This window comes from Taudactylus pleione, unplaced genomic scaffold, assembly GCF_031769625.1.
Source record: "Taudactylus pleione unplaced genomic scaffold, aTauple2 ptg000016l, whole genome shotgun sequence".
Classification (NCBI taxonomy): Eukaryota; Metazoa; Chordata; class Amphibia; order Anura; family Myobatrachidae; genus Taudactylus; species Taudactylus pleione.
Window position 1 is genome coordinate 1,515,086 of NW_028284418.1, and position 26,497 is coordinate 1,541,582.

Genomic DNA, 26,497 nt, shown 5'->3' on the forward strand with positions numbered 1-26,497 from the left:
CACTCGAGATTGTATGGCTGCAATCTTGTCCACTGGTAGAAGAATCCTTTGCCCCAGGGAATCCAGCAGCGCCCCCAAGTGCACCATCTGCTGAGTTAGAAAAAGAGAAGACTTTCCAATTGATTATCCAGCCGTGCTCTTGTAAACAGACATTTGGAGAGGACGTAACACCTCCTGAGATTGTGCCAATATCAGGAGGTCGTCCAAATATGGCAGTATCCTGACTCCTTGTCGTCTGAGATAAGCCATCATGACTGCCATTATCTTGGTAAATACCCGAGGGGCTGTAGACACACCGAAGGGTAGAGCCTGAAATTGGTAATGTTGCGGACTTACAGCAAACGTCAGAAACCCCTGGTACGATCGTGCAATAGGAACATGCAGATACGCATCCTTTATGTCCAGAGAGACCAGGAAATCTCCAGGCTCCTTTGCCAACATAATTGACCGTAGGGTTTCCATACGGTACTTGGGCACATGGATTAATTTGTTAAGAGACTTCAGATTCAGAAAAGGGCAATGCGATCCATTTGGTTTCTGGATCAAACACAAATTTGAATAATAACCCCCTTCCCTGTTGCGTCACAGGAACGGGGATTATAACTCCTGACTTCAGGAGGGCACCAATAGCCTCCCGGAAGGCCAAGGCCCTGCCCGGGTCCGAAGGAAGAGTTGTACCAACCAATCTCTGAGGGGGATGCCGCAGAAATGTGAGGGCGTATCCCTGAGAGACCAACTCTCCAACCCAAGCATCTGTAGTTGTCTGATGCCTGGCATGAGAAAACTGTAGAAGTCGGCCTCCAACCCTGAGACCCCCCAGGGGGAGGCCCGCCCCATCATGCAGCGGGCTTACCGTCCGGCTTGGATGCTGGACGTCTGGTTGACCAAGACTTCTTGGTCTGTGGTTTCTTGCAGGAATTTATCTGTCTAGAAGAAGACTGTGCTTTTGCCCTTCCCTGCAGGAGAAAGGACCGAATTGACGACTGCCTATTCTTAGGGGTAGTCGTAGATGGCAACCCAGCAGCTTTATATGTTGCCAGAGAAGCCACTATGTCATCCAATTCTGGCCCAAACTAACCAAATCTAACCGCTGTCACCAGAGAGGGGACATCCACAGAGGACTGATGGTCTTCCTCAACAGAATAAGAACCAGAACTCTGAGAATCAGAGTGCGATGAGGAGGCAGAGGCAGAATTCTTTTACTCATGTTTTCAAAACAAAGGTAAATAAAAAAATATGAGATGCATGGGACTGCCTAAGTTTCCCATATCTGAAATGCTCGGGACCAGCAGCATTTTGGACATGGGATTTTTTTTAGTATTTAGATTATCTGGGGTCCAGCGTCGTAGGCAGGGATCTGGCTTGAGGGGTGGGGCTCCGGTGTTGTCAGCAGGGGGGGGGGGTCTGGCTTGCGTTTCGGGTGTCCAGCAGCGTCTGTGACAAGGTGCGGGGGGGTCTGGCAGGGTCCAGTGGCGTCCGCAGGGACTGGATACAATATATATATATATATATATATATATATATACATACATACATACACAGATCACTATATACTAGGGATGGCCACCGACCATCGATGGTTTGCCCCAACCGATGTTAAAGGAAACATCGATGGCTGTGGTCTCAAACAATCAATGGCTTCTACTGATAGTTGACCTATCGGCTATCGATGGTACAGCTGTCAACAGCCATCATTACAGTATACCATAAAAATTGCCAATTGTGTTGGATAAGTTTTAAAAAGATGTTCTTGACCTAATTCAGTCATAAAAAAAATCCAACAATTTCGGAGCTGTTTTTGGAAAAAAAATAAATCATCAGTTAAGTGGTTAAGGTGACCCCACTGATTTGCTCTCGTGAAGTTTTCCTTCATGGTAGACTATGATATGTCAGGTTGGGTACGGATCCTGATTGTCAGGATGCCGACGGTCAGAATACCAACAGCGACATTCCGTCAGTCACTATTATAACCCTTACCCTAACCCACCCCTCCCGCAGCATTACCCTAACCCTCCAGCGTAACCCTCACATCCCCCACACCTTACCCTAACCCTTTCCTCCTGCAGCCTTGCCCTCCCCCTAGTGCCTAACCCTCCCCCTAACCCTAATACCTCCAAAATCTGTCGGTATTCTGAAAGCCAGGATGCAGCTGTCGGTATTGTGACCATGGGCTACCTGACTGTCAGGATGGTGACTACATCCCTATATGCCCATCTCCTGGAGAGTATTCTAGATATGCCCACCTCCTGGAGAGTATTCTTTACTTGGCTGGATGTTGTGAAGGGGTTTTTCTTTACCATGAAATGAATCCTGCAATCATCCACCACTGTTGTCTTTTGTGGATGTCCAGGCCTTTTTGTGTTGCTCCCCCCCCCCATGTTTTCTTCTTCTCTCAGAATGTACCAAACTACTGAATTAGCCACTACTAAGGTTACCACTATCTCTCTGATTGATTATTTTTGTGTTTGCAGCCTAAGGATGTCCTGTGTCACTTGCAGCGAGACCTCCTTCCAAATGCAAATGCCACACATGGAATCATCTACAGACCTTTGGCCTGCTTAACGGATAAAGAAATAATGAATGAGTAGCCCACACCTGTCCATGAGACAACTTTTGAGTCAATGTCCAATTGTCAATCGAAAAAGGAGGGGGCTACATATTAAACAGATGTAAAACAATTATTATTAAATAGTGCGAATATATATATATATATATATATATACACACACACACACACACTTCTTTATATGTGGGGTGAGTACCGTGAGTTATACCAGGGGCTCACTAGCAGTGGACTCCTTACCAAGTTTAAAGGCTCCTTAAATCATGGGAAATGTTATATGCAGAATATGTACAGAAATATGTAAAAATCCACAGGAAGAACATCTCCAAAATGTCTAGGGGGGGCATCCTATGACCTGGTTAACCTGATATTTCGTATGGTGGACTGTCATATATATATATATATATATATATATATATATATATATATATATTGTGTCTATAGTTTGAAATGACAGCACAATTGAAATGCATATATGCATATATGATATATTCACATTTGCTACAATAAAAAGTAAACTTAATCTATTGGAATTTTTTTCTTTATCTACACACTCCAGGTATTATGCAACTTATACAGAAACTACGTCATTCTATTTCCCCTGCAGTCTATGCTTCCTGATTTGTAGCTGAACTCCTCCGTATTATCAGCATTATAGAGATGTGTCCTTACACTTTCTCGGCGCGCCAAGTCCCCTGAGACGCTATGAGCACTGGGCATCTTTTTTTTTTTTTTTGCTGCAAATGAGTCATATTCCACAATGCAATGCAACTAGGAAGCAACAGCAGGCTGTACTGATTTGATGTGCGACACTTGTATAGCTGTGTGCGACTGAGTCTCTGAATCTGTATACAAAGTGTTACAGTCACGGCCACATCTTTTTTCATTCCAAGTTCCATTGTGGTTCATATTGTGGTTCAGACTCAAATGCACACAGAAATGAATCAGCACAGTCGCATCGCATAGCGACTAAGCTGCATTTTCGGGAAAAAAAAAAAAAAAAAGACACCTGACACTAGCAGAGTAGCACGGGACATGGTGACTCACTCACGCCAGGCAAGTCGCACTGCATGAGGACACATCTGTACATGCACAATAGTTATGGTAAGTCTAAGCCTTGCCAAACACTGCACAATCAGATTTAGATGCAGGCTTGCAGTAAAATCACTCTTAAGGTGCATACACACGGGACGATCTGTACCACCAACGACATGAAATATCTTTCAGTGAGTCATCCTGCCACATCTATGAACATGCAACGTTGACGATATCGTCCAGATTGGCCTGCATGCACGGACGATCAAAGATATCGTTATCGTTCATGCGGGAACGCGCATCGTTGGTCGTTCACTGCATAAAAATGAACGACATATCGTTAAACAATATCGTTATCGTTCATATCGTAACGATATAGCTGTCCGTGTGTACACACCTTTAGTAAGAGCTGTGCACACAACTGTACTTGTTATATGGATGCGATTGTCTTATTTTGTCATTTATCATCTTGCAGTCTAATCTCAACATCACTAAAGATTTAGGGGGAATGTAGCCATGTTCAAGATTACAAAACTGGTGATTTAGCCTCTGGATTTATAACATCTTTTTTTACCAGGTTGGTTTTGCCTCAAAAATAAAATAATGCTGCTATTACAAACCCCCCAGTTTGTAGCACTTTTGGGTACACACTAGTACGATATTGGTCCAATTTGTCATTTCCGGGCAAATTGGAACAAAAAAAAAAAAATCAGGCATATTGTTATGTGTATATGCCCAAATTGCGCATTCACATGTAATATCTTCTGTTTGGCCGTGCTGCACAGTCAATCAGAAGAGATCATGTAGGATGTCATGCCGAATGCAGCACGGTATCCAACATTACGCTGTTGCCCCCTGCATCATGCAAGTGTGTATGCACTAGCTAATGCAGGGTCACATTGCCCATTGGATCAGCCGGCTACACAGTGCAAGTGTGTATGCACTAGCTGATGCAGGGTCACATTGCCCATTGGATCAGCCGGCTACACAGTGCAAGTGTGTATGCACTAGCTAATGCAGGGTCACATTGCCCATTGGATCAGCCGGCTACACAGTGTTCTAATGTGTAGCCGACTTCAGCCTCAGCTCTTTTACTGGAGTGTTCTTGCTGTTACAATGAATTTTGTCCTTACTTTTACCTAAGAGGTGGTTTGCAGGCTCCTTAAATGTCACTTGTTCTACTTCCAGCAGGACAGTGGGCAATTCTGGGAATTCCTGCTCTGCCAGTTCCAGTGTTGGACTCTCCTATAACCAAAAACAGGACATGTCCAGAGGAGTCTGCCAAGTTCTAAACAGATCAGAGATCACATGGGTCCTGCTGCATGCACTGTTTGCACCTTTATTATACAGTCTGCAATAATTAAACATTTGTGGAAGCATGCTAAAACCCACAAAAATAACAATGCAGATTCACTCAGAACAAAAATCTAGAGATTAGTATATTTACTAAAATGCAGGTTTTTAGAAGTGGAGTTGTTGCCGATAGCGACCAATCAGATTCTAGCTATTATTTTCTAGCAGGTGCTAGATGATAGATAGAATCTGATTGTTTGCTATGGGCAACATCTCCATGTCTAAAAACCTGCATTTTAGTAAATATACCCCTAAGTTAAAAATGAGAAAGTATTTTACATATATTTGAAGTAGATTCTTATGTATGTCAAAAAACATATTTTTGTTTACTTGTGAAGAAGAGCTGTACACTATAATTATATGAAATCTTTATATAATGATACGGTATGTTAAAAAATAAATCATGACTACATAGTTCATCATATATAAGCAAATTTTTATGAGTATTCTAGAAATGTGGTATTACCTAAACCACTCACACTTTATATTCATTACCATGAGGGAAGGCAGACGTGACGGAACAAACAAGACCGTACCATTATAGAAAAAGATTGAATACATAATCCTAAAAATAAGTTAATGCAAAAGTTCAATTCCTACCTTTCTATAACACCCCCTTTTCTATTTTCACCATCTTATTACATAATGCTAAAACGGATTTTCAAAGCTGATACACATGTTTATACTGCACAGCTGGCTCTCATATGGAAACATACCTGGTCAAATAAATAGACAGTGACATCATTATAGAAAGAGACAGCTTTTTTCTTTCTGTCGAGATCAGTTGCTTCAGTCTGAGGCAAGAAGTTTGGCATCTTCAGAAGGCTTCGTAGATGTCCAGAGCTGCTGTTATCTGTTAGAACAATAGGTACAGTAACGTGTTCCTCCTCACTCTCCTCACTGTGTTCCTGGATGTTATAGCAACGGAGCTCCTCATCAGATTCATCGCTGTCCTCACTCTCTTCATCCTTGTCATCTAATGGGGACTCCCCTACTCTGCTCTCCTTCCGAATAAGTGGAGGAGAGAGGCATTTTGGTAGGTGGGAAGCTCCTAGTGCTTCTCTATTGCAGGATGATTTTTCTTCCTCCTGTAGCCCAGTGGTTAAAGTGATACTACCAGGTGCTCCTTGTTTAACCGTACAAGCTTTGGTCAGGCACAACTGGACAGGGGATAATGTGAAGGTCCTGTGTGAGACTGACTCTATAGATGAACATATATCGGGTTGTTTTCCATCAGAAGAATCTTTATGGCATTCAAAGCCCAAGCCTTCATCCACTGACTCTTCCCTTACTATAAGAGGAGGCTGCAGCAAAGAAGGTTGATGCAAAAGAGATCCGTGCATTTCTTTCTCCACATCCGTGATAGAATGAGCTTTCTCGTGATTTATTTCCTCAACACTTCCAGATAAATCCGAAGCAGTTGCTTCAAATTCCAACTTTACACACTGGGAGCTCTCAACTTCTTTTTCCTGTTCTCCTTCATCTCTCTGGTCAGCCTCTTCTTCACGGGTAAAAGAGTCATAGTCTGAGAAATATGCAGAATCTCTGTAGGGATTCTTGGCATCTAGACTTTGTAAATCACTGCTTACTGACCGTGACATTGGCATTTCTCCAGGGTCTAGGCTATGTTCCTGAGATTGACTCAACTGGTAATAAACCTCAGTCTCTCTACCCTCTTGTGGTTCTTTCAAAACAAATTCTGGAGACTCATAGTTTTCAGTGTCATAGCCACTGTCCAGAGCTTTGTGCTGCACACAGGGAGTGTAGGTTCCAAGACTAAATACATCACATGAACTGGCTGTGGATGGCATGTCTAAAGACTCCAATGAGTCAGGAGTCCCTACTTGTTTCTGCAGTGATCTGAAGGATTGAGTCGCATCATTCCGCTCACTAGAGGGGTCTGTAAACACCCCTGATGTCAACTCCATTGTGTCTTCATCATCACTGTCACTGTGTATCTGGTAAAAATCTTTGGAAAACAATTTCTTAGGGCTATCACTCTCCTTAATCGGTGAAAGACAATTGCTACAGTGATCCTGTGATAAGGTTTGTAGAGAAACCACATATAAGTCCTCTGTGATTTGAAGGTTGTGTGTAGGTTGTGACTGAATTGGGACTTCACAATGTCCTACTGAACTGACACCAAGTGGATCCATTTCCTCACAAGTGCCTGTACTATTTGGGGATTCCAAAGGATGGTGAACGTGATCAGAGTTTGATGCAATCAGGTCATTCTGTATTACTTCTGCTGCAGAAGGGGAGCAATGGCTGTGTGAGATATCAGAACTTTTTTCTAACAAGACTGAACATCCTTGGACCATAAGCTTCTCAGCTTTGTAAAACAGATCCTCCTTTCTTGCAGGAAGAATGCTGACATTGTCCCCCTCCCCAGAGTCCATGATCTGCCATGATTCAGGACCATATGGTTCAGTCTCAGTATCCTGGGAGTCTTCAGAGCGGCGGTTGCACCAGACACCAGAGCTGTGTTGTAGAGGCTCATTGGATATGTTATTGTTCGATGAGATGTTTGATGCCCAATGTGGGGAAACCATAGCAAGACGAGAGGTCCTCGCTGAAAGATCTTGTTGAATGTCCCCACACTGTAAGTTCTCATTTGCTGCTTCAGATTTCATTGTAGCAGAATCCATTTGTTCTGTACAGAGCTGTCTACTGTCCTCACTTTCTGATATATTTAGCGGTGTTGTCTTTTCCATGCCTAATTGGGCCAGACACAGCTGCATCAATGATGGTGATGCTCCAAGAGGATCGGCAAAGCCACTTAACCCATCTTTTTCCTCTTTTAATGGGACAACTTGTTTTTCTTCGGTTTCCTTTTCATAAAAGGAGCAATAATTTGGTTTTTTGCTCTCACTGAACAGACAGTCATCTTCTGCAGAAGAGTCTGCTAGTGCCAGAAGAGGCTCCATGGAAAGGTTTATAGAAGGACTTTTTTCACTTGTTTGGTTCTCTATCATAAGCCCCTCATCCTCTTTTACACTGTGCTCTTCATGCTGTGGGCTGTAATCCTGCTGAAGATTGCTGCCCAAAGGTTCCTCAATACGGATGTAATAGTCTCCTGCCACTGAGGGACTACGAGCACTCAGGACAGGCACCAACTCAAGTGGCCGAGACTCAAGGTTGCAATCTTTATTCTCAAATCCAGATGGGGACACACCCAGACTGAGCCGGTCACCAGTGTTTGTGGTGTAGTACATGTCTTGGTATGGTTGGCACCCTGGACTCAGTGGGTATTGATCATGCCGACCTCGCTCCCATTTATACTCAAAGTTGAGCCCTTGGCTAGTCTGAGTCACAGTTAACACATCATCGCCATCAGTGTTGAATCCATCTGAGGAGAAGTGCTCCAGTAAAGGGTAAGAGGATAGTTCTGTCTCATGATGTCCCCCACTATCCATCCCATTTGGTTTCATGGAGTTCCATCGCTTCTCAAACTCCTCCTCCAGCTCACCAGCTCCTTTGACACTCAGGTAGGAAAGTAGTAGATGTACCTCCTCTGCCGTGGGTCTTTGCTCAGGCTGCAGCCAGCAGAACTGCATCACCTCATACCTGGAAGAAAATGCAAACATGATTAAGGTTACAGGTGTTTTATTTAAAAGGAAATTGTATTTTATTTCTGTCTTTACATTTTTCTTGTTCATGAATAGCTGTTCAGACAGTGTCTCCTCTATTTATCACCAGACCTTTAACACCACTTAAAGTACATTTGACTGAACGGCTAACATAATTCAACCAATTAGGTCTTCATTCTGCACCATCCTAGTATCAATGATGAAGCTCACAGGAACTTGTTCTCACTAATAGCTGGGGATCCAAAATATATAAAAATGGTGACCCACATCTAACATGAAACTGGTGTTTTATAGACTTTTACCTAAATTTCTTATAACTACATTACCAGAATACATGATGACTACAGATGCTGAAACCAATTGCAAATCAATTCTGGAACTGGGTCTCTGCATTTGTTCAAATTTTACATCAATTAGAAAATAAACAAACAAACAAGCTAAATTTGAGGAAGTTGATCACATTAACCCATGTTCCAGCTGATCAGACCAGGTTTGAGCCTGCTTGAAAATGGCTATGCTGGCTCTCACATGATCAGTCCTTTTCGCACATGCGCAAATCTACTTGAGTTGGAGCTAAAATAGATAGTTTGTCATTCTTATTGCAAATGTGACCCTTGAACTTGGAGTGATAGTTGCTTATGGCTACCAATCCCATTAATTTTGGTCAGTGATTCAAAATCTAGTAGTGAAAATTGGGAAGGTCTAACCAGGGCCAGAGTATGAGTACTACAAGCCCTCAGATATGTCCCACCCATCAGGCATTGTATAGCCCCAATGCTTCTTAACTTGTCTATAGCAAGAGGGGGTGGGTGGCAGGTAGAGAAGAAAATCTTTCTCAATGTTCTGTTCTGTCAGTGAGGGGGCTAGATGCGTGGTGACATCACGGCTCAACATTACACCTCCAGCCTGTCAGTGACATGCAGCTGCAGTAGCAGAATTTTCTCCGATGAGAAATAGCGGTACGGGTTTAATTTTAATCCACAGAGCGACAGGAGTTTAGAAGAAGGTCTCCAATTGAGTAACATGGCTTGTATAGGTGTACATTTGCACCTTTCACGGTTGGATTTGCTCCTAACTCTAATTGAGGCCCACAATAACATGCATTCAGTGTTTTAGGCACCCCCAAAAAACAAGTACTGTAGGTGACTTTAAGGGGGGGTAATTCACTGAGGGCTAACTGATCCCCCACAGCTATTCAAATAGCCCTGAAGTGCAGCACATATCTGGGATTTTTTTTTATGACTGCGTTAACAACAGTATTGGTTGAAAAAGGGAGCCTAAAAGAATATCGCCCGAGGCTACTTCCCTTTTCACATGTGAAAACGTTTCACAGTCACCTAATGATAGTGTCAGTCTTCCTCTAAGGAAAATTGGGACAGGTAGGAGTCCTCCCAGGACATGAATCTCTTCAAAATAATGAGACTTTCCCACTAAACAGGTTATATGCAGTATGTAATTTAGGTACATGTAGGGTCAGGGCCGTGACTAGGGTAGTGCGACCTGTGACACCGCATAGGGCACCGCAGGGCAGGGGGGCGCTGTCTGTGCCTGTTAATTTTCTGTTTATAATCATTCTCACTTTTATCCCCAGCATCTCCTGGCCTCCCCATCTTTTCCCTGGCCCTTCCCCATGAGGCCATGCCCCTTTTTTGGGTGCATTTTGTCCCCATTTGAAAAATAGGAGGGGGCGCCAATGCTCTTTCTGGCACAGGGCACTAGAAAGTCTAGTTACGGCTCTGTGTAGGGTTGCAGGTGCTGACTGTACCCAATAATTTTAAGCTTTACATTTAATTTAATATTATTTACACTACATCTGAAATTGTTGCTCAGCATATGAATGAACCACACATGTAGGGTCAGTTTTACCTTTTTGGAGAAGAGAGCGTGAGACAAAATTTCCAGCCCTGAGTAAGCTTCAGGTCACATGGATGCTCTGTCTTGTTGAGTTTCCCCAGTTATGAGAAACCTACACTCGTGGTGAACTTCTTTAAAATTGGTCATTTTTTATCAAAACTTGCACAGAATTGCTACTGACCAAAATTATCCAATGCGATCAAAATCTGATTGGCTGCAATTATGATTCTGGGAGGGCAGTAAATCCTTCCAGCCAGTGACAATAGAAGCCTGTTTATGTGCTCACTGGACATCAGAAAATACTATGCCCTACACATTCTGAATTTACTGCTGCTAAAATGTCACATCTTCACCATAGAAGCTGGGTGTGGTATAGAAGATAGACACTCAATCGACAACAGATGGTAGACAATCGGTCGACAGGTAGAAATGGCCTACGCACATATGGTCGCCAATGACAAATGGTCGACACACATGGTCGATACATTTTTTTCTATGTCGACCTACTGAGTGTCTGTCTAGACACTCACTAAACAGACACTAGGAATGCTAGTACTTTCCATTGCTTGTGCATTTTCTCTGCTGCAGTATTTGTGACTGACCTTTGCCATGTTTCTATGGTGTATAATCCATGGATGTATGTTTCTCTAGTAACACATCCATGTTTCTTCATTGTTTTTCAGCCAAGGGAATCCCTGGTGGTTACTAGTTTCCATGATGATAAATTTGTTGTGTGTGCGCATCCTCTCCCAGATGTGTGTGTAGCAGATGGTGACAATTTATTCACTTCAATGTTTGTACCATCTTCTAGCTCTGATCTCCATAGTGTTTTTATTATTAAATAACTCACCATGCTAGATTGTGGACATTCTCATTACCTCAGTATCATTGCTAAGGCACGTAGGCAAACTAGGAGCATGCCATGTGCAGGGATGCCAAACATCACCCGTTTTCCATAGAACATCATGTTATTGCATAAAATGGACCTTTGCTAATGATATTCAGTATATACTTTAGGCCTGTGTGATGTTTAGCATTTGAGGTCTCTGATGTTTGCCGATCTCTTACCAGCGGTCTGCGAGCAGTTGCTTGAGCTGTGGTTTAGGTAGTTTGAGCTGCTGCTCCTTAATAACGTAGCAGAGGACCTGCCGGTCAGAGTAGGTGTCATATGGCTGCCGTCCCAACTCAAACAGCTCCCAAAGTGTAACTCCCAAGGACCTTTGTGGGAAAGAAAACAACATATTAGTCATTGATAGGGAGCGTAACAAAAGCTGCCACAAAGATTACAGCGTGACCTTCTCAGCAGACACTCTTGACAGACAGAAAAAAAAATTCCCTACTAGTTACTTCTTCAAAAAGTCACATTACACTGATTCATATATGGAGCAGACTGCAGTGAAAGAAGTCTAATCTTCACACACTTGGTGATATATGAATATTGTGCTAATTGGTGAATTAACAGAGCTAAATGCTATAGTAAAAGTATAATTTCTGCAGTGTGATGCTGGAGTCTCCATTTGCATAGCAGGACTAATATTATGAGTTGGTCTTTCCTCATTTGTGCTCAGACTGCAAACACACTATACCCGCTTTGTTTTACCATGTTCATTTGCTTGGTGAATTGTTGTTCATGCAGCATGTCCCTCAGATTATACCATTGTACAACAACTGTGCCCCCGCCCTATGTTCCACTAGAATTCAGGCAATGTTCCCCCCAGTCTCCATATTTTTCAGTACTTGCTGTGCATTGCTTGCTCACTGACTAACCCTGCAGGGAAACCCTAAAACCCTCCACTCTCTCTGCACTTGGGAAGTATTACCCCAACTCCAAAAGAATGCAAGCTCTCCAGGGCAGGCTCTCCACCCTGTGGGTTTTCACTCTCCACTATACTTGTCCCTAGTGTACCCCCACTCATGGTCAGCGCTTCTGGTCATTTCTGTCTGCCCTCCCAGGACACTGAGTCACTGAATGCTAAGGGTATTGTCAGTCACTCACTTAGGGACCTATGAATCAAGCATGTATTTATTTTTATATAAAATTATATAGAAACTGCAGTCTCTGCATAATTGTATGTATTGTAGCTAGGTACTAAGGGCACAATGCAGGACATTTCACAGAAATCTCAGGCAAAGTGCTAATTAGCACTGCAGATCGCAGTCCCCATTATTATCAATGGGGACTACGACCTGACCCCTATGTACCAAACAACAAAAAGCAAAGCTTTTCAGAGTTTGGCCCTGGTAGTCTACACCATCTTCAGATGGTGTAAACTGCTTTAAGCCTATGGAAGCTCCAGAGGCTGACACTGTGTGCAGCAACAGCTTCCACAAGAGACGTTTATCACAAATATAACCTCAATCGCTGTACCTGCGAGTTCCCCTTTGTACTAAGAATGAAAATATTCCTTGCGATATGGACACATAATAATCGCGGCAATTCCTTGATTATTAGTACATAGACCCTTTAGTTCTATAGAAATCTCACTTTTTGATTTTTCACTTTGAACTGTCTGTTTAAATATTTTGTATTGTTTGTGTGTTTTTTGTAATTTTTGCAGTAAAGCGCTACTGACACTATGTGGAGCTATATAAATAATAATGATAATAATAATATTGAATAAACAGTTGTAGATGCTTGGATTAATCACCAGGCATTGAAAAAAACATCAGTGAAGGAGCTACACTTCTCCAAAAATGATCCAATAATTTTCTTCATCATCGTGTAAGTGCACCTATCCATCTATCGCATTTCAAGAAGCACGCCCACGTCTCAGTCCTTCTCACTGCCCCTGTAATATTATTCTGGCCTAGCTCTGCGGTTTGGGAACAGACCTGGAAAAGCACACAGAGGGAAACCTGAAATATCACCTCAAAGATTACAATGTTCTACCAGTTTAAGACCACATTGAACATGTCCGGATGTGCAGACATCCTTTTGTGGGAAGATGTAAATGCTCCCTCTCCATCCCTATCTTATTTCCATAATAGTATCCTGCCAAACTAAATCTCAATTTTGCATATTGCTGCAGAAGTAGGAACACCAATGCTGCAACTTCATACTCAGCAACGAATGGACCAATCCACTGTACTCCACCCACGGGCAGCTGAAAAAGTATGTACACCCAAACATGCAGTTACTTTGTTACCACAATAATATTAAATATTACTAACGCTTTGTGGCGTTTGTAAATGTGCCCATCATTTATTTTTATCCAAAGGTCTCACCTTCACAAGCACTTCTATAAAGGCTATATTATAGATAGATTGTATTATATATATATATATATATATTTATAAACACACACAGACACACAACCATACATACATATACACACACAAACATTTGTATATCGTGACAAAACGCAACATTCCCCATTCTATTTACATTTGCTGCCCAGTTCAGTGCAGACTATTGGAGAGGCAATGGCCATCCAGTAGGTCACTGACAGAAAGTTTCTGTACTAAAGGACAAAATCTCCTTACTATGATCACAACGTCTACTCCAGAACCATCTTCAGTCATGATCTACTTCAGAAACTGTGTGTGTGTGTGTGTGTGTGTATATATATATGTGTGTGTATATATGTGTATGTGTGTGTTCATAGAATTAGTGACCCAAGGGTTTCGCCTTGGCAGTTTGTTTGGTACTTGTGTACTTTAGACTCATTGCAGAGAGAACCCCATGAATGTTTTAAATGGTACTTGTGTACTTTAGGTACACTAGTACCGAAAGTTGTCCCCACCTAAAGAAGAAAGTTGTACGCTAGCCACAAGGTTATATTCCTCCTCTATGCCCACTTGGATGCTAGGGAATGACGCTGGACACTGGGAATGACGTTGGACACTGGCTGATGATGTCAGGGTCTTCTCCATGAAATATGCAGTCGGGAAGCCGGCGGACCTAATCCAGACAGCCAGCTTCCCGACTGCTTTATCCTGGCGACTGTTCAATGACAGGCGTCTAAATCTAGACGCCTGTCATTTGACCGGCGCCCGGCATCCCGATCGAAGGGACGCTGGACGCGGACTGCCGCATGGGGGTGGGGTGGCGGGGGGCTGGGTAGGTTTAGGGCTCCCGGAGGGGGACTTAGGGTTAGGCACCCCCCCCCCCGGAGGTTAGGGTTAGGCTAAGGGGAGGAGGGTTAGGCACCCCCGGGGGGGACTCAGGGCTAGGCACCCCCCCAGGGGACTTAGGTTTAGGCGGCGGGGAAGGGGGGTTGGTTAGGTTTAGGCACTAAGAGGGGGGATTAGGGTTAGACACTGGGGGCTAAGGTTAGGGTTTGGCACCCCTAAGGGAGGGTTAGGTGAGGGAATTAGGTTAGTCTATACTTACCTTAGGGATTTCAACTGCCGGACTTGTGTCCGGCGGTAAATCATACCGATTCCCTCCATGAGTAGGATTTAGACATTACCATGATGGATAATAATGAGTGTAGGACACTTGGGTTCTCTCTGCAATGAGGCCGTAAAGTACACAAGTACCGTTTGTTTTTCTACCATGTGTTTGTTTTGTACAGTTATTATATACCTGTTCTACGAGCAGAAATTCCTGGTATGTGAATAAAAATTGCATTAACGGTCATTTATGTTGCATTGCTGGCCTGGTGTGTTATAGTTCCACCATTCTACCTAAATAATAGAGTTTTGTTTTTTTCTTTCTGCAAAGCGATTGGCCACAAAGTATTATTTACAAGAGCCACACCCATGTTCCATACACTAAGTCTTAATACACTATTATTGCAGGTGCAGAGAACTGAAATTGTGCAAAGCATAGTAAACACCACAAAAGCAAACACAGGGAACTTCATGGAGATAAACACGGATACACTCATTAGTGTGGATGGGCAGGACTCCACCCAGGCCAAGGCAATGAGAGCAACTGTTATATGGGTGACAAATAGGAGAGGGTGACAAAGATAGCTTCCTACCAGATGTTACTGGCCTTCGTCTGATCAACCACCAGCAAGTTCCCATGTACTTCATCAATGAGCTCCGGCGCAATCCATCGCAGAGGAACCCACAGCTGGTCGGAAGTCAGAAGGTAATCATCCTGCAAGGTACAAGCACAGCTGCCCGCTCAGACACACTTTCAAGCTTCCCTGCTGCTTCTTCCTCCTCGCCCCCCACCCTCCCTGAGGATCAGCAGACGTCTGACTCACCCTGACGGAGAGAGGTTACAGCGAAGTCCCCTCCTCCCCCTTGAGGCAGAGACGTGCTCTGAGATGGTAGAGTGCCTACTTCCCTCCCTTAATCCGGCCAGCGGAGTGCCTCCTCTGGCACAGGCTGGGGACATCTGGCAGAGTGCCAGGTTACAAAATAATATGTGTAACACAGTGTCTCAGTGTAGGAAGAGACAGCCACGCCAGTACACTTATGTCATGCATACAGATACAGTGATGCTATATAACTGTCAAATCGCTGCACTGTGCAGGGAATTCGCCTGTAGAAGGTATGTGTGTGTCTGCAGCAGGTGTATTTTCATGTAAAAACAAAAATAAAGGGACCACCAGTTTAAAAATTAAATGAAAAGCAATATAGTGTATAAATTAGCATATAGTATAATGCAAAATATTGTAAAACCAATCTACTATATGCAGAGATTAATTTAGCGTAAGTCTGTTTTAAAACTACGAGCCCCAGCATGCCCTGTCAGACACTGGAATGGTATTGTACAGAGGAGAAAGTACAGGTAAAATATAACATTACCAACATGTACATTTAAAGTAACTATTCTCCCCTTATCTGCATTTAGAATACATGTTATATCTAGGAGAACCTAAAATGCTACGGCCAGTTCAATAACTGTAGATGCGACTTGCTGTATTCTCAGCAAATTTGCATTGCAAAGTAATTTTGCAATCCAATTATTTCCCTTTTACACCAAAATGCCGGGTCCGACCTGAGTTTTTGAACAATGTTCTAACCCGTCTAACAAGAGGGTCAGACCCCTTTCACACTGAACCCGTGTCAGCCCTGCAAAACCTAAGAGCGTCATTACAAATGGATAGTTTTCAGGCTCACAGGTTATAAAAAGTTGGTGGTGGCTCATCTCGAAGCACATCAGAAGCTCCAATCAGGATTTTCACTGAGACCTGGGTCAGAAAACCCAGCTCACAAAGTTCATACCGCACCGTTACCTGGGTCATTGCCGTGTTTGACCCTGGTAGCTACCAGGGTCGGATTCCCGGGTAAAACAACCTGGGTTGCCCCGGCAATAACCTGGGTTAAAAGTTTGGTGTGAAAGGAGTATTAAGGTGCCCACACAAGTAGCGATTTTTTTCCCGATCTGGCCGATTCCGACACATTGGAACGACAGATCGGGTAAAAAATGCCCAAATCGTGAGCCCCACTCACGATCACGATGCGCTCCCCCGCTGGTCGCACATCGCATCTTCAGATCTGCCGTGCAGTACGTCAGATCTGACAATCTAGGACACAATGCACTATAAAAAAAGTCTGGTTGCAGGAGATCGTAATGAAGACTGGACAGCAAATCGTGTGCTGAGCTGCCGGGGAGAATTTCAAGGGAAATCGGACACATCGTCGGATCGTAAGTAAATGGGAATGCTTGTGGGCACCTTTAGAAACTCTCATTGAACCAAAGTAATCTTGCATATTTCTGTTCGCTCCTCCCTGAGGGTGAGAGATGGCAGGAAAAATCTTTATTGTAAGGTTAAAATGTTGGGACACCGTGCAGAACCCCTTGGACACCTCCCTTCCCTAATGACTAATTAGACAGTAGGAAGTTTCCAATTCACTTAATTAGCCCAATAAGTACATGTCATTTTTTGTGGTCTCATTTGCACACGCCCGCTGCGAGTACCGCAAATATGCATTTTTAATTGGATTGGAGAATTCTCGGGTGCATGCATTTGAGAGAACTTTACAAGTTTCATAAAACAAACTCGCAACTTGCACTTGGGTACACCTCAAAGTATCATTTCTGTTCCACATTATTGTATGCCATTTGTACTGTGCCAGGTTTGTATGTATGTTGGCTCCTAGATTTAAAAATAAAGCATATTTCAATGGGGCAGATGTACTAAGCTCTGGAAAGTGATAAATTGGGGAGTGATAAACTACCGACTGCTCAGCTCCTAACTGTCATTTTTCAAACACAGCCTGTAACATGACAGTTAGTAGCTGAGTACCTGGTAGTTTATCACTCCCCAATTTATCACTTTCCAGAGCTTAGTACATCTCCCCCAATATTAGTAATGTGTTTGTAAAGGTTCATGGACACAGTAAATAGGTCACTTACGAAGCGTGCCATCATTTATGTAAAATGCGCTTATATTTCTGCAGAGATGGTGGATTGCGGTGAAGCAATCACTGACCATGAGGACTGCTGGATAGAGCGAGGGCGTTCCACGGTAATTACGGAGTAAGTGAATCGTAACACACAGCTTTTCATTTTCTGAACTAAAATGAATGATTTGAGATATGGGATGGATAGGGAGCACTTTAAGGGTGCGTGGCCATTTGCAATCCATAGAAGAATTGCATATTTGTATCAATTTAAAGGTCGTCAGGGATTGTCCTCTTCTTTTAGCTGGGTGCAATTTGCACTTTTGAGTTGACTGAGCAAGGTATTTCTATGGAACACAAATACAAGTGACATGTCAAAGAATAAAAAGACAGTTGTGATGTCTCGTTACACTCATTATTAATGGAGGAAGAAGGTAAAAGCCGGAAACATAGTAAATGCATTGAAAAAGCCTCAAAATCCTATTAAATGTATTGAAATAAACGGATACCATAGTAAATTCATTGAAAAAGCTGGAAACTATAGTAACTTAATTGAAAAAGCTGGAAACCATGCAAAGTTTATTGAAATGCCGGAAACCATATTAAATATATTAAAAAAAAAAAGAAAAAAAAAGTTGAATAGAAGTTGATCTGGGACAGGGTACAATAGTGGCACACACATTAGTGTAGCATGCCCTGCTAGAGATGTGGTCTAGACAGTCTGTATCTCTTTGCTCCTTGTTTACCGCTTTCCAAATGGATATAAAATAAAAGAATCATGGAGAATACTGCTACTAGCTAACTGATCTTGAGGGGGTCAGTACACAAACAGTCAAATCAGAGCAGTTTTCCCCACACGCCAGCCAATCAATGCAAGCTGCTTTGAAAGGCTGGGCGTGTATGGACCCCTCGAGGTCTCTACTAAGTTAATTAACTTGCGTAGCTGTGCAGCTAGTATCAGGCCTCATTGTTATCTTATGGGGTTTTTATATTTATTCCGACTAGACTTTTAGGACTGAAGAAAAAAGATCTCAAAGGCATTTAGGAGAATAATAAAGTAAACCAGGGTTTGTTTTTTTAGGAGCATTTTCTTAATTCACCATTATCAGGAACTATTGTGGAACTACATGTTTGTAACTGCACTCAAGAGCTTCCGGGGCTTGCATTTTCACAACAATGCTTTCTTTTGGCTATAACACTACTACCAACCGCCCAAGTGGTGCGAGTACGAGTTCCAGTGCATCATATTATAACAAGGAAACCCTGCACTGCACGTCTCTCCGTTCTAGTGTCATCAGCCCAGCCTGGCATAGATTGGTGCTAAAGTCAACTTTTGCAGGTGACCTTCACATCCCCATACTTTAGTTGTAGCAAGACAGACAATAGCACAGATGCTGGTTACTTATTTTAGAGGAGGGGGCATACATTGTGAAAAAAAAGGTTTTCTTTTTCTTTAAAACACTGCAAATACTGCAGTAATCCTCAACTGAGATTTACTCTGGCCACATCAGGATATGCTTAGAGAATTCATATTTAATTTTGCACAATTATTGCATAATTGTGACCTATTGTAAAACAGGCACAGGGAGTGCTTCATCAGGGGCTTCATACTGCTCTTCAATGAGGTTCTCTCCTCTTCATGAAGTCATCAGTATAAATGCTTGTGATTTATTGGCCAAAGCTTCCATCTAATCATGCCGCATTCACATCCGAGTTTATAAAGTGTTTCCTGGAAACAATTAATGATGTGATGTGTGGACAACCCCAAAGCTGGATAGAAACAGGTACAGTGCAGAGTATAACGCGCTAGAGAGCATATTCTGGCATAGCTTCCACACCTTGCTTCACCCATCTCTGAAAACTTCCACAGGTTACTGTTGATGGGCAACATCATCTTTTTTTGCAGAGTTACTTCTGGACCATCTTATAAAGGTCTCAGATAGCCTCTCCCTGCAGTATATGGCGATTATTAAATGCTGATCACCGCAATGCACCACAGCTGCTATCTGCTACAAGCATCCTCCACATGAAAGCCAAGAGGCTACAATACACTCCATTATCAGGGACATTATGGATGGCATGACCCCAAAGTGCCATCTTTACCATATCAGCATATGTAGCTTCCTCTTTTAGTAACACATTCTTATGCTGTCAGCTAGGCACTGAGGGCTTGATTGAGACCCGCTCGCTAGGCTGCGTTCACACATAGCCTGCCAATGTTTGCAACCTGCACATGCGTATAAGACGCAGTGTACGTGCGCGAACCAATCCATGCGATCACGAAGCGATAGCCCCTTGTACATAGACACCTCAATAGAATGAGTGACAGGACGAGCAGTTTGTGGGTGGTGACAGGGGTTGGTCGATGGAAACTGGTGTGTGGTGGTGCGAACGCAGGCGTGTCTGTGCGTCTTAATGCCGTTTCAGAGGCGTGCATAATTAAGACGTAGCATCATCATAGTACAAGTCACATGGCTGAATTACACACTGCAGCACTCGCAGTGCTTGCAGTAGGGTATGGTCAGCCACAAGTGCTGCGTATGGGTCCGATGGTACTCGATGTTACAGATTGTTGAATACACTTCCTGGAAATGACGTGTATTAAGGAAAGTGGTTGTCTTAAGACAGGCTGGTGGGCATCTAAATACACACCGCGATTGCACGTCAAGACATAATGGGCGTGCTAATGCCTTGCCGCGTGCTTGCGGGATTTGCATACTTTGGCAGCTGACGGCTGCGTGCGAATGCATCTAGCGAGCGGATCTGAGTCGAGCCCTGAGTCCTTGATTCAAATTTAGAAGAAAGTCAAAAAAGAAAAAAAAGGAGCAACATGCACCATGGTAAAACCATTTTGCCTAGCTTAATTCTAAATTTTAGCATAAAAACAAAGCTGCCCAGTATTTGCTTGCTACACGCAAAAGCAGCCAGTATTTTCCCTGCATCAGAAAAATAAATGTATTTGCACCAATTGCATTCCAGAAGCAAATTGTTCCTTTTTTGATTTGCTACTAACCCATTCAGACACTGAATGTACCAAGTGTTATATATGGGAAAATATGTGCCTTACTGTAATTTATAGGAATATAGAGCAGAATCTGGCACCGAATAAGAACAATTATTAAGAGACCATTAAAACCCAATTTTCATAGCAAATATTTAATGGAGAGACCCAGCCCCTTCATACCAAATCGTCTCTTACTGTAGAATAACTGCTTACCCGATACTTGGAATGTGCCAGCCCATAGTCTCCAATTTTCACTGTCAAGTCAGCAGCCAAGAGGCAGTTCCGCAGAGCGAGGTCACTACGTATTAGACGTGAGAGAAGCACCGTTAGACAGACTGCAGAGACAGTGTTTTCTTTTGTACACTCCAATGTGGAAAACTTCCAAACAGCATAGTGCAATAAAGTGCAAAGAGCGGGTCAGATTCTACAGCCAGGAATTATTCCAACATCTACTCATACTTGTGAAACATGTGCTGCAACAGTATTCAGCCATATGGATGAAAAGCTTTCAGCAACTACACCAGGACTATAACAAGGTACAGGAGGGAGCATAATGCAGTGTAAGAAAAGTATTCAAGCAAGAGAACCCAACACTAGACGGCGTATGCTGTAGGCTTAGAAGAAAAACTCACTGAAAGGGTGAATGGGTGAAACAGTGACCAAACAGAGATGGTAGAGGCTAAACAGTGGGGGGAATTTAAACACATATGGGGTACACTCAAAGGTATACCAGGGATGGCATGTACTTAACAGTGGTTAGCATGGGTTCAGGGCTGTGCAATCAGTAGGCAAACTACACTGGTCCCATAGAGCGCCAACCTTTTTGGATAAGTGACATCCCATAACTCATATTTCCTTTCAGCATTCCCACACTGGGCACCACATGCCCTGGGGATTTAAATGAGCAATGGGTAAGAGGGTTGGTGTTTAATAATGTAAATGAACCTGAGCACACGCTGCCTAGTGTGGTGACGTTTCCAACTACTGCTCCTCCTCCTCCATGTCAGTGCTGCGCTGCCTAGCAATGTCTCACTCCAGCTGTCACTGATATGGAGGACCAGCAGCTGGGAACATCACAGGCAGCATGGAGACATCCCCATCCTCGCCCATCTAAGGCACTGCAAGAGTCCTTTTCTGAGCAGGGTATGATCTGTGTGGAATGATCATGTTCTCCTCGTGTTGGTGTAGGTTTCCTCAGATTTCTAAGCTTTTCTCTGACAGGCCAAATGCAGAATGCTAGGTTCATTTGTTTCTGATGACTATTTTTGTTTGTGCTGTAAACAATTGAAAACAATAAGCTGAAGCAGGGATTGATATGAGCCATTAAACATTCTCTCTAAAATGGTAGTCAACGTTTTGGCACTCTTCAGATAACTGGTTAATAATTTAAATAATAGATCTTAAAAAAAAAAAAATAGAAAAGAAATCACCACAAAGGGTCAGATCGGGTCTGTTATTATCTGATCAGATCAGACGGGCCAAGTGGTTCTTATCTGAGATCACATTAGGTCACTAGGCTTCCTGAGCTTACTGTGTGTTATTGTGAAATAGCCCAGTATATGCTGCAGCAGCCATCAGTATGTACCAGTGTGTCTCTCAGGCATGCTATGGTCCTGTTCTGTGCCACATGCTGTGGTCCTGTTCTGTGCCACATGCTATGGTCCTGTTCTGTGCCACATGCTATGGTCCTGTTCTGTGCCACATGCTATGGTCCTGTTCTGTGCCACATGCTATGGTCCTGTTCTGTGCCACATGCTGTGGTCCTGTTCTGTGCCACATGCTGTGGTCCTGTTCTGTGCCACATGCTGTGGTCCTGTTCTGTGCCACATGCTGTGGTCCTGTTCTGTGCCACATGCTGTGGTCCTGTTCTGTGCCACATGCTGTGGTCCTGTTCTGTGCCACATGCTATGGTCCTGTTCTGTGCCACATGCTATGGTCCTGTTCTGTGCCACATGCTATGGTCCTGTTCTGTGCCACATGCTATGGTCCTGTTCTGTGCCACATGCTATGGTCCTGTTCTGTGCCACATGCTATGGTCCTGTTCTGTGCCACATGCTATGGTCCTGTTCTGTGTCACATGCTGTGGTCCTGTTCTGTGCCACATGCTATGGTCCTGTTCTGTGCCACACAATCTATTTCCATCAGGTGCGTGACAGATTATTTATCACGGATGGAAAGCAAAACATGTTTTATATACCAGTGAACCAGTAATGAAGGGGTGCTGCAAACTCTCAGTACATTCTACTAACAGCTGCTCTCCTGTACATCAGCAACTAGTGTGAGGTCAAATGAAGTACCAGCATCTCCCATATAGGGTGTAATAATAACAGATATCTGCATTTGATATACGCATATACTCTGAGTCATTTATGATTTATACACATATACTGGTGACTTATCTGTGATTAATACTGTATTGTTCAACTTCCAGTACTTTCCCGTAGTTCAGTCTCTACAGAGCAGGCGTCTGAACATGCATGTGGGAAATATGCCCAATGTTCTAAATGCAATTGCATCTCAGATTTACACATGTTGCAAAATTATACGTCAAATACAGTATATTACGAGCTGAATAATTGACATGAAATAACTAGAGGCTTTATTATACATGTCCACTATCATGGCTTTCACTCCTCTGCAGCAGGTTTTCTTGTCATGAGTGAGGAGCTTCTTTAATAGAGCAGATACAGAATGACTGGCATGGCAATGTTGCGTTGCAGAAATGCATTGTGGCTAATTTGCTTAAAGTAAAGTAGATGGGGTACACAAAACACTTTATTTTACATGTTTCTGTTATCATCAAGGTTAATGATTTATTCTTCACCCACTGGAGAAACTTCTGCACCTAGGTTTACGGAAAGGTGGAAAAATCTGTTAAAGTGTAAAAGTCACATAAAGCACCAACCTCCAACCATTTTAGAGTCACTGACGCTCCTTTCACTCAATGGAACTTTTTGGTTTCCTTCCTAAAATACTGTCAGAAGGCATCATGTAAGTGAGAGAGTAGAAAAAAGCAAATCTTTCACATGACACAGAGATTGCTCTGTAATGGACGCTGCTGATTGTTATATCTAACAGGGGCTAAAGTGGGCCGGAATGTGGCGGAACTGCGTTCTGTCACTTCTATTTGGGAGACAGAACCAGTTCCGCCTCCTCCGACCCACCTTAGCCCGGCACCGCAGGGAGGCTCCATTTGCTGGACGCCTGCTGAGATTTTGTTACCAGCGGCGCCCAGCTTCCTCCCTGCAGCGCCAGCAGCAGCCGGAGGCTGGAGCTCACTCTTGAGGCATGCAGGGGCGGGGCTTAAGGTAAGTATTGTTGTGGGGGTTTTCTTGTGTAAGCAGCATTATAGGGGGCATAACTCCTGGGGGAACTACTAGTACTGGGGGCATTACACAGGGGGCACTACTAGTACTGGGGACACTACTAGTACTAGGGGCATTACACAGGGGGCACTGCTACAAGGGGCACCACTCCTGGGGCACTGCATAAGGGGCACTACCACTACTGTGGGCTCTGCATAAAGGGCACCACTACTGTGGGCACTGAATAAGGGACCCTACCACTGTGGGCACTGATTAAGGGGACACTACTTGGGTCACTGCATAAGGGGCACCAATACTGGGGGCACTGCATAAGGGGCACCACTGCTGGGGGCACTGCATAAAGGGCACCACTACTGGGGGCACTGCATAAGGGGCACCACTGCTGGGGGCACTGCATAAGGGGCACCACTACTGGGGGCACTGCATAAGGGGCACCACTACTGGGGGCACTGCATAAGGGCACTACCACCACTAGGGTCACTGCAGAAGGGGCACCAATACTGGGGGCACTGCATAAGGGGCACCACTACTGGGGGCACTACCACTACTGGGGGCATTGCATAAGGGGCACCACTACTGGGGGGACTACTACAATGGGCATAGCATTTGCGTAAGGGGCACTACTGCTGTGGGCATTGTATAAGGGGCACTACTACTGTGGTCATTGTGTATAAGGGGCACAAGAGTGGGCATTGCTGGGCACTGCTGTGTGTCATACATGAATAAGGGACACTACTATGTGGTGTAATGTGACTCAGGGATGAATCAAGATTATGCTACTGTGTGGTGTAATTTTAATTGGGAATACTATAATGTGACCACGACCCTTTCTTTGGAGAACACGACCCTTTTTTTCAGCACGCGCTGTCCCTTTTTTAAAAAAAGCACTAAGGGGGAGGGTGAGTTCCACCATTTCTCTAGGACCACATTAAGCACTACTAACTAATATTTACATACAGTATATATTGAATGATCTTGCAGCCTAACAAGTGTCCCAGCAGTCCTTTCATTGTTTCTTAGTAGCTGCTGCTACCAGTCATGTGACCCGCTGTGTTCTTATGAGTGCCTCACTGAACTGGGCAGCACGGAGACGCACGATTGGGATTCATACACTTCTCTGACATTCACAATGCAGACATGCAGATCGGCACCAGTATGTTGGTGCCAGGATATCAACACAGTTAAAATAACTGTAAACATGCTGCTTATACTGCCAGCACCTTTAAATACTTTAAGCTGCATTTTAACTGCCGGAATACTGCCACTGGCATACTAGTGCTGATCTCCTGCATGTCAACATTAAGGGATCTATTTATTAAGCCTTGGCGAGAGATAAAGTAAAGAAAGAAAAGTACCAACCAATCAGCTCCTGTCATTTTTCAAACACAGTCTGTGACATGCCAGTCAGGAGCTGATTGGTTGGTACCTATCTTTCTCCACTTTAACTCTCTCCAAGGCTTGGTGAATAGACCCATATGAATGTTGTTATGCAGACGGCATACCATGTAATATACTGCCCTGATCCATGGCTGACTGCAGGTGCACACAAAGGTTCATGTGATCACTAGCAACATCTAGCACATAGTACGTAAAATGGTGTAATGTGTTAATAAAGATAAGTGAAAAAAAATAAAGAAAATGACCTAAAAAATAAATGAAGCTGAAAAATAAATCTCATGTCTCTGTCTTTGTAGAATGTAAAATGTGTGTTTTGAGTCTCTCTTTCTATAATAAACAAAAAAAATAGGCAATAATGTACCCATCACTGTAAATTGTTTGAGTACAGTATTTGAAATGAACTCAGGCCTTCCATGTCATAGATAAAAGCATTGGGTCTGTGGAATCAGAGGACTAATGAGGCATTTTGTGGCACATGTGGGTATGAGAGCATGTGCGGGTAAGGAGGTAATCTTTAGGTGGTTTTTCATTTACATTTTAGAAAAAAATATATATTTTGGGGGCAGCTAGAAGTTCAGGAGGAAATAGGAGGGAGCAGAGTACGGAGTGTGTGTGTTTGTAGGTGTGCGGTTAATGTGCTCCTTTAACTTATTGCCAGCATTAAACGCAATGTTCATGATCTACATTATATCATAAATAATCTAAATAGACATTTTATTAAGTGATCCAGGTTGTTACCAGCCACTGAAAAATGTGTGCACAAATCAAAACACCCTCCTTAACTATCAATATTACCAAGATCCTGTGTTATGCTGGGATGTTTCAGATAGCGACACAGAGAAAGAGAGGGGGAGAGACAGAGGGGATTTAGGAAGGGAATAGAGGATAAAATGGAGGCGATACATTACGGGAGAGGAAGGAAGGTTTTATGGCAGCAGAGAAGCTGCAGGACACAATAGACTGATTTCAGTCCTCATGGAGAATGGAAATAAAAGCTACAAATGATGAGCATCACTGGGCAAAGTCGCGCTGCCGTCCAAGACACCAGGAGCAGTGAGTGCCGCCTGCAACAAAATCACTGATGCTGGAGCCTGCATGTCCCACTCATTCAGCATCAGGATATTGT

At 43.4% G+C, this 26,497-nt stretch overlaps 2 protein-coding genes across 6 annotated transcripts in view; one reads left to right on the forward strand and one right to left on the reverse strand.

Annotated features, from left to right (window-relative positions):
* BAIAP2 (BAR/IMD domain containing adaptor protein 2) overlaps positions 1-2,654 on the forward strand; it is a 271,775-nt gene extending 269,121 nt beyond the window's left edge. Inside the window, exon 15 of the mRNA XM_088474276.1 lies at positions 2,472-2,654. The gene's annotated coding sequence lies outside the window, so the exon portion shown is untranslated. The remainder of the gene's footprint in view (positions 1-2,471) is intronic.
* LMTK1 (lemur tail kinase 1) overlaps positions 1-26,497 on the reverse strand; it is a 126,066-nt gene that overhangs the window by 9,711 nt on the left and 89,858 nt on the right. For 4 of the 5 annotated variants that reach the window (XM_088474247.1, XM_088474265.1, XM_088474259.1 and 1 more), the window contains 5 exons: positions 20,861-20,945; positions 15,324-15,445; positions 11,464-11,613; positions 5,668-8,518; positions 4,732-4,843 (listed from right to left, as the gene is read on the reverse strand). In XM_088474247.1, coding sequence (XP_088330373.1) covers positions 4,732-4,843; positions 5,668-8,518; positions 11,464-11,613; positions 15,324-15,445; positions 20,861-20,945 — 3,320 coding nt within the window. The remainder of the gene's footprint in view (positions 1-4,731; positions 4,844-5,667; positions 8,519-11,463; positions 11,614-15,323; positions 15,446-20,860; positions 20,946-26,497) is intronic. The other variant, XM_088474253.1, reaches the window with a different exon arrangement.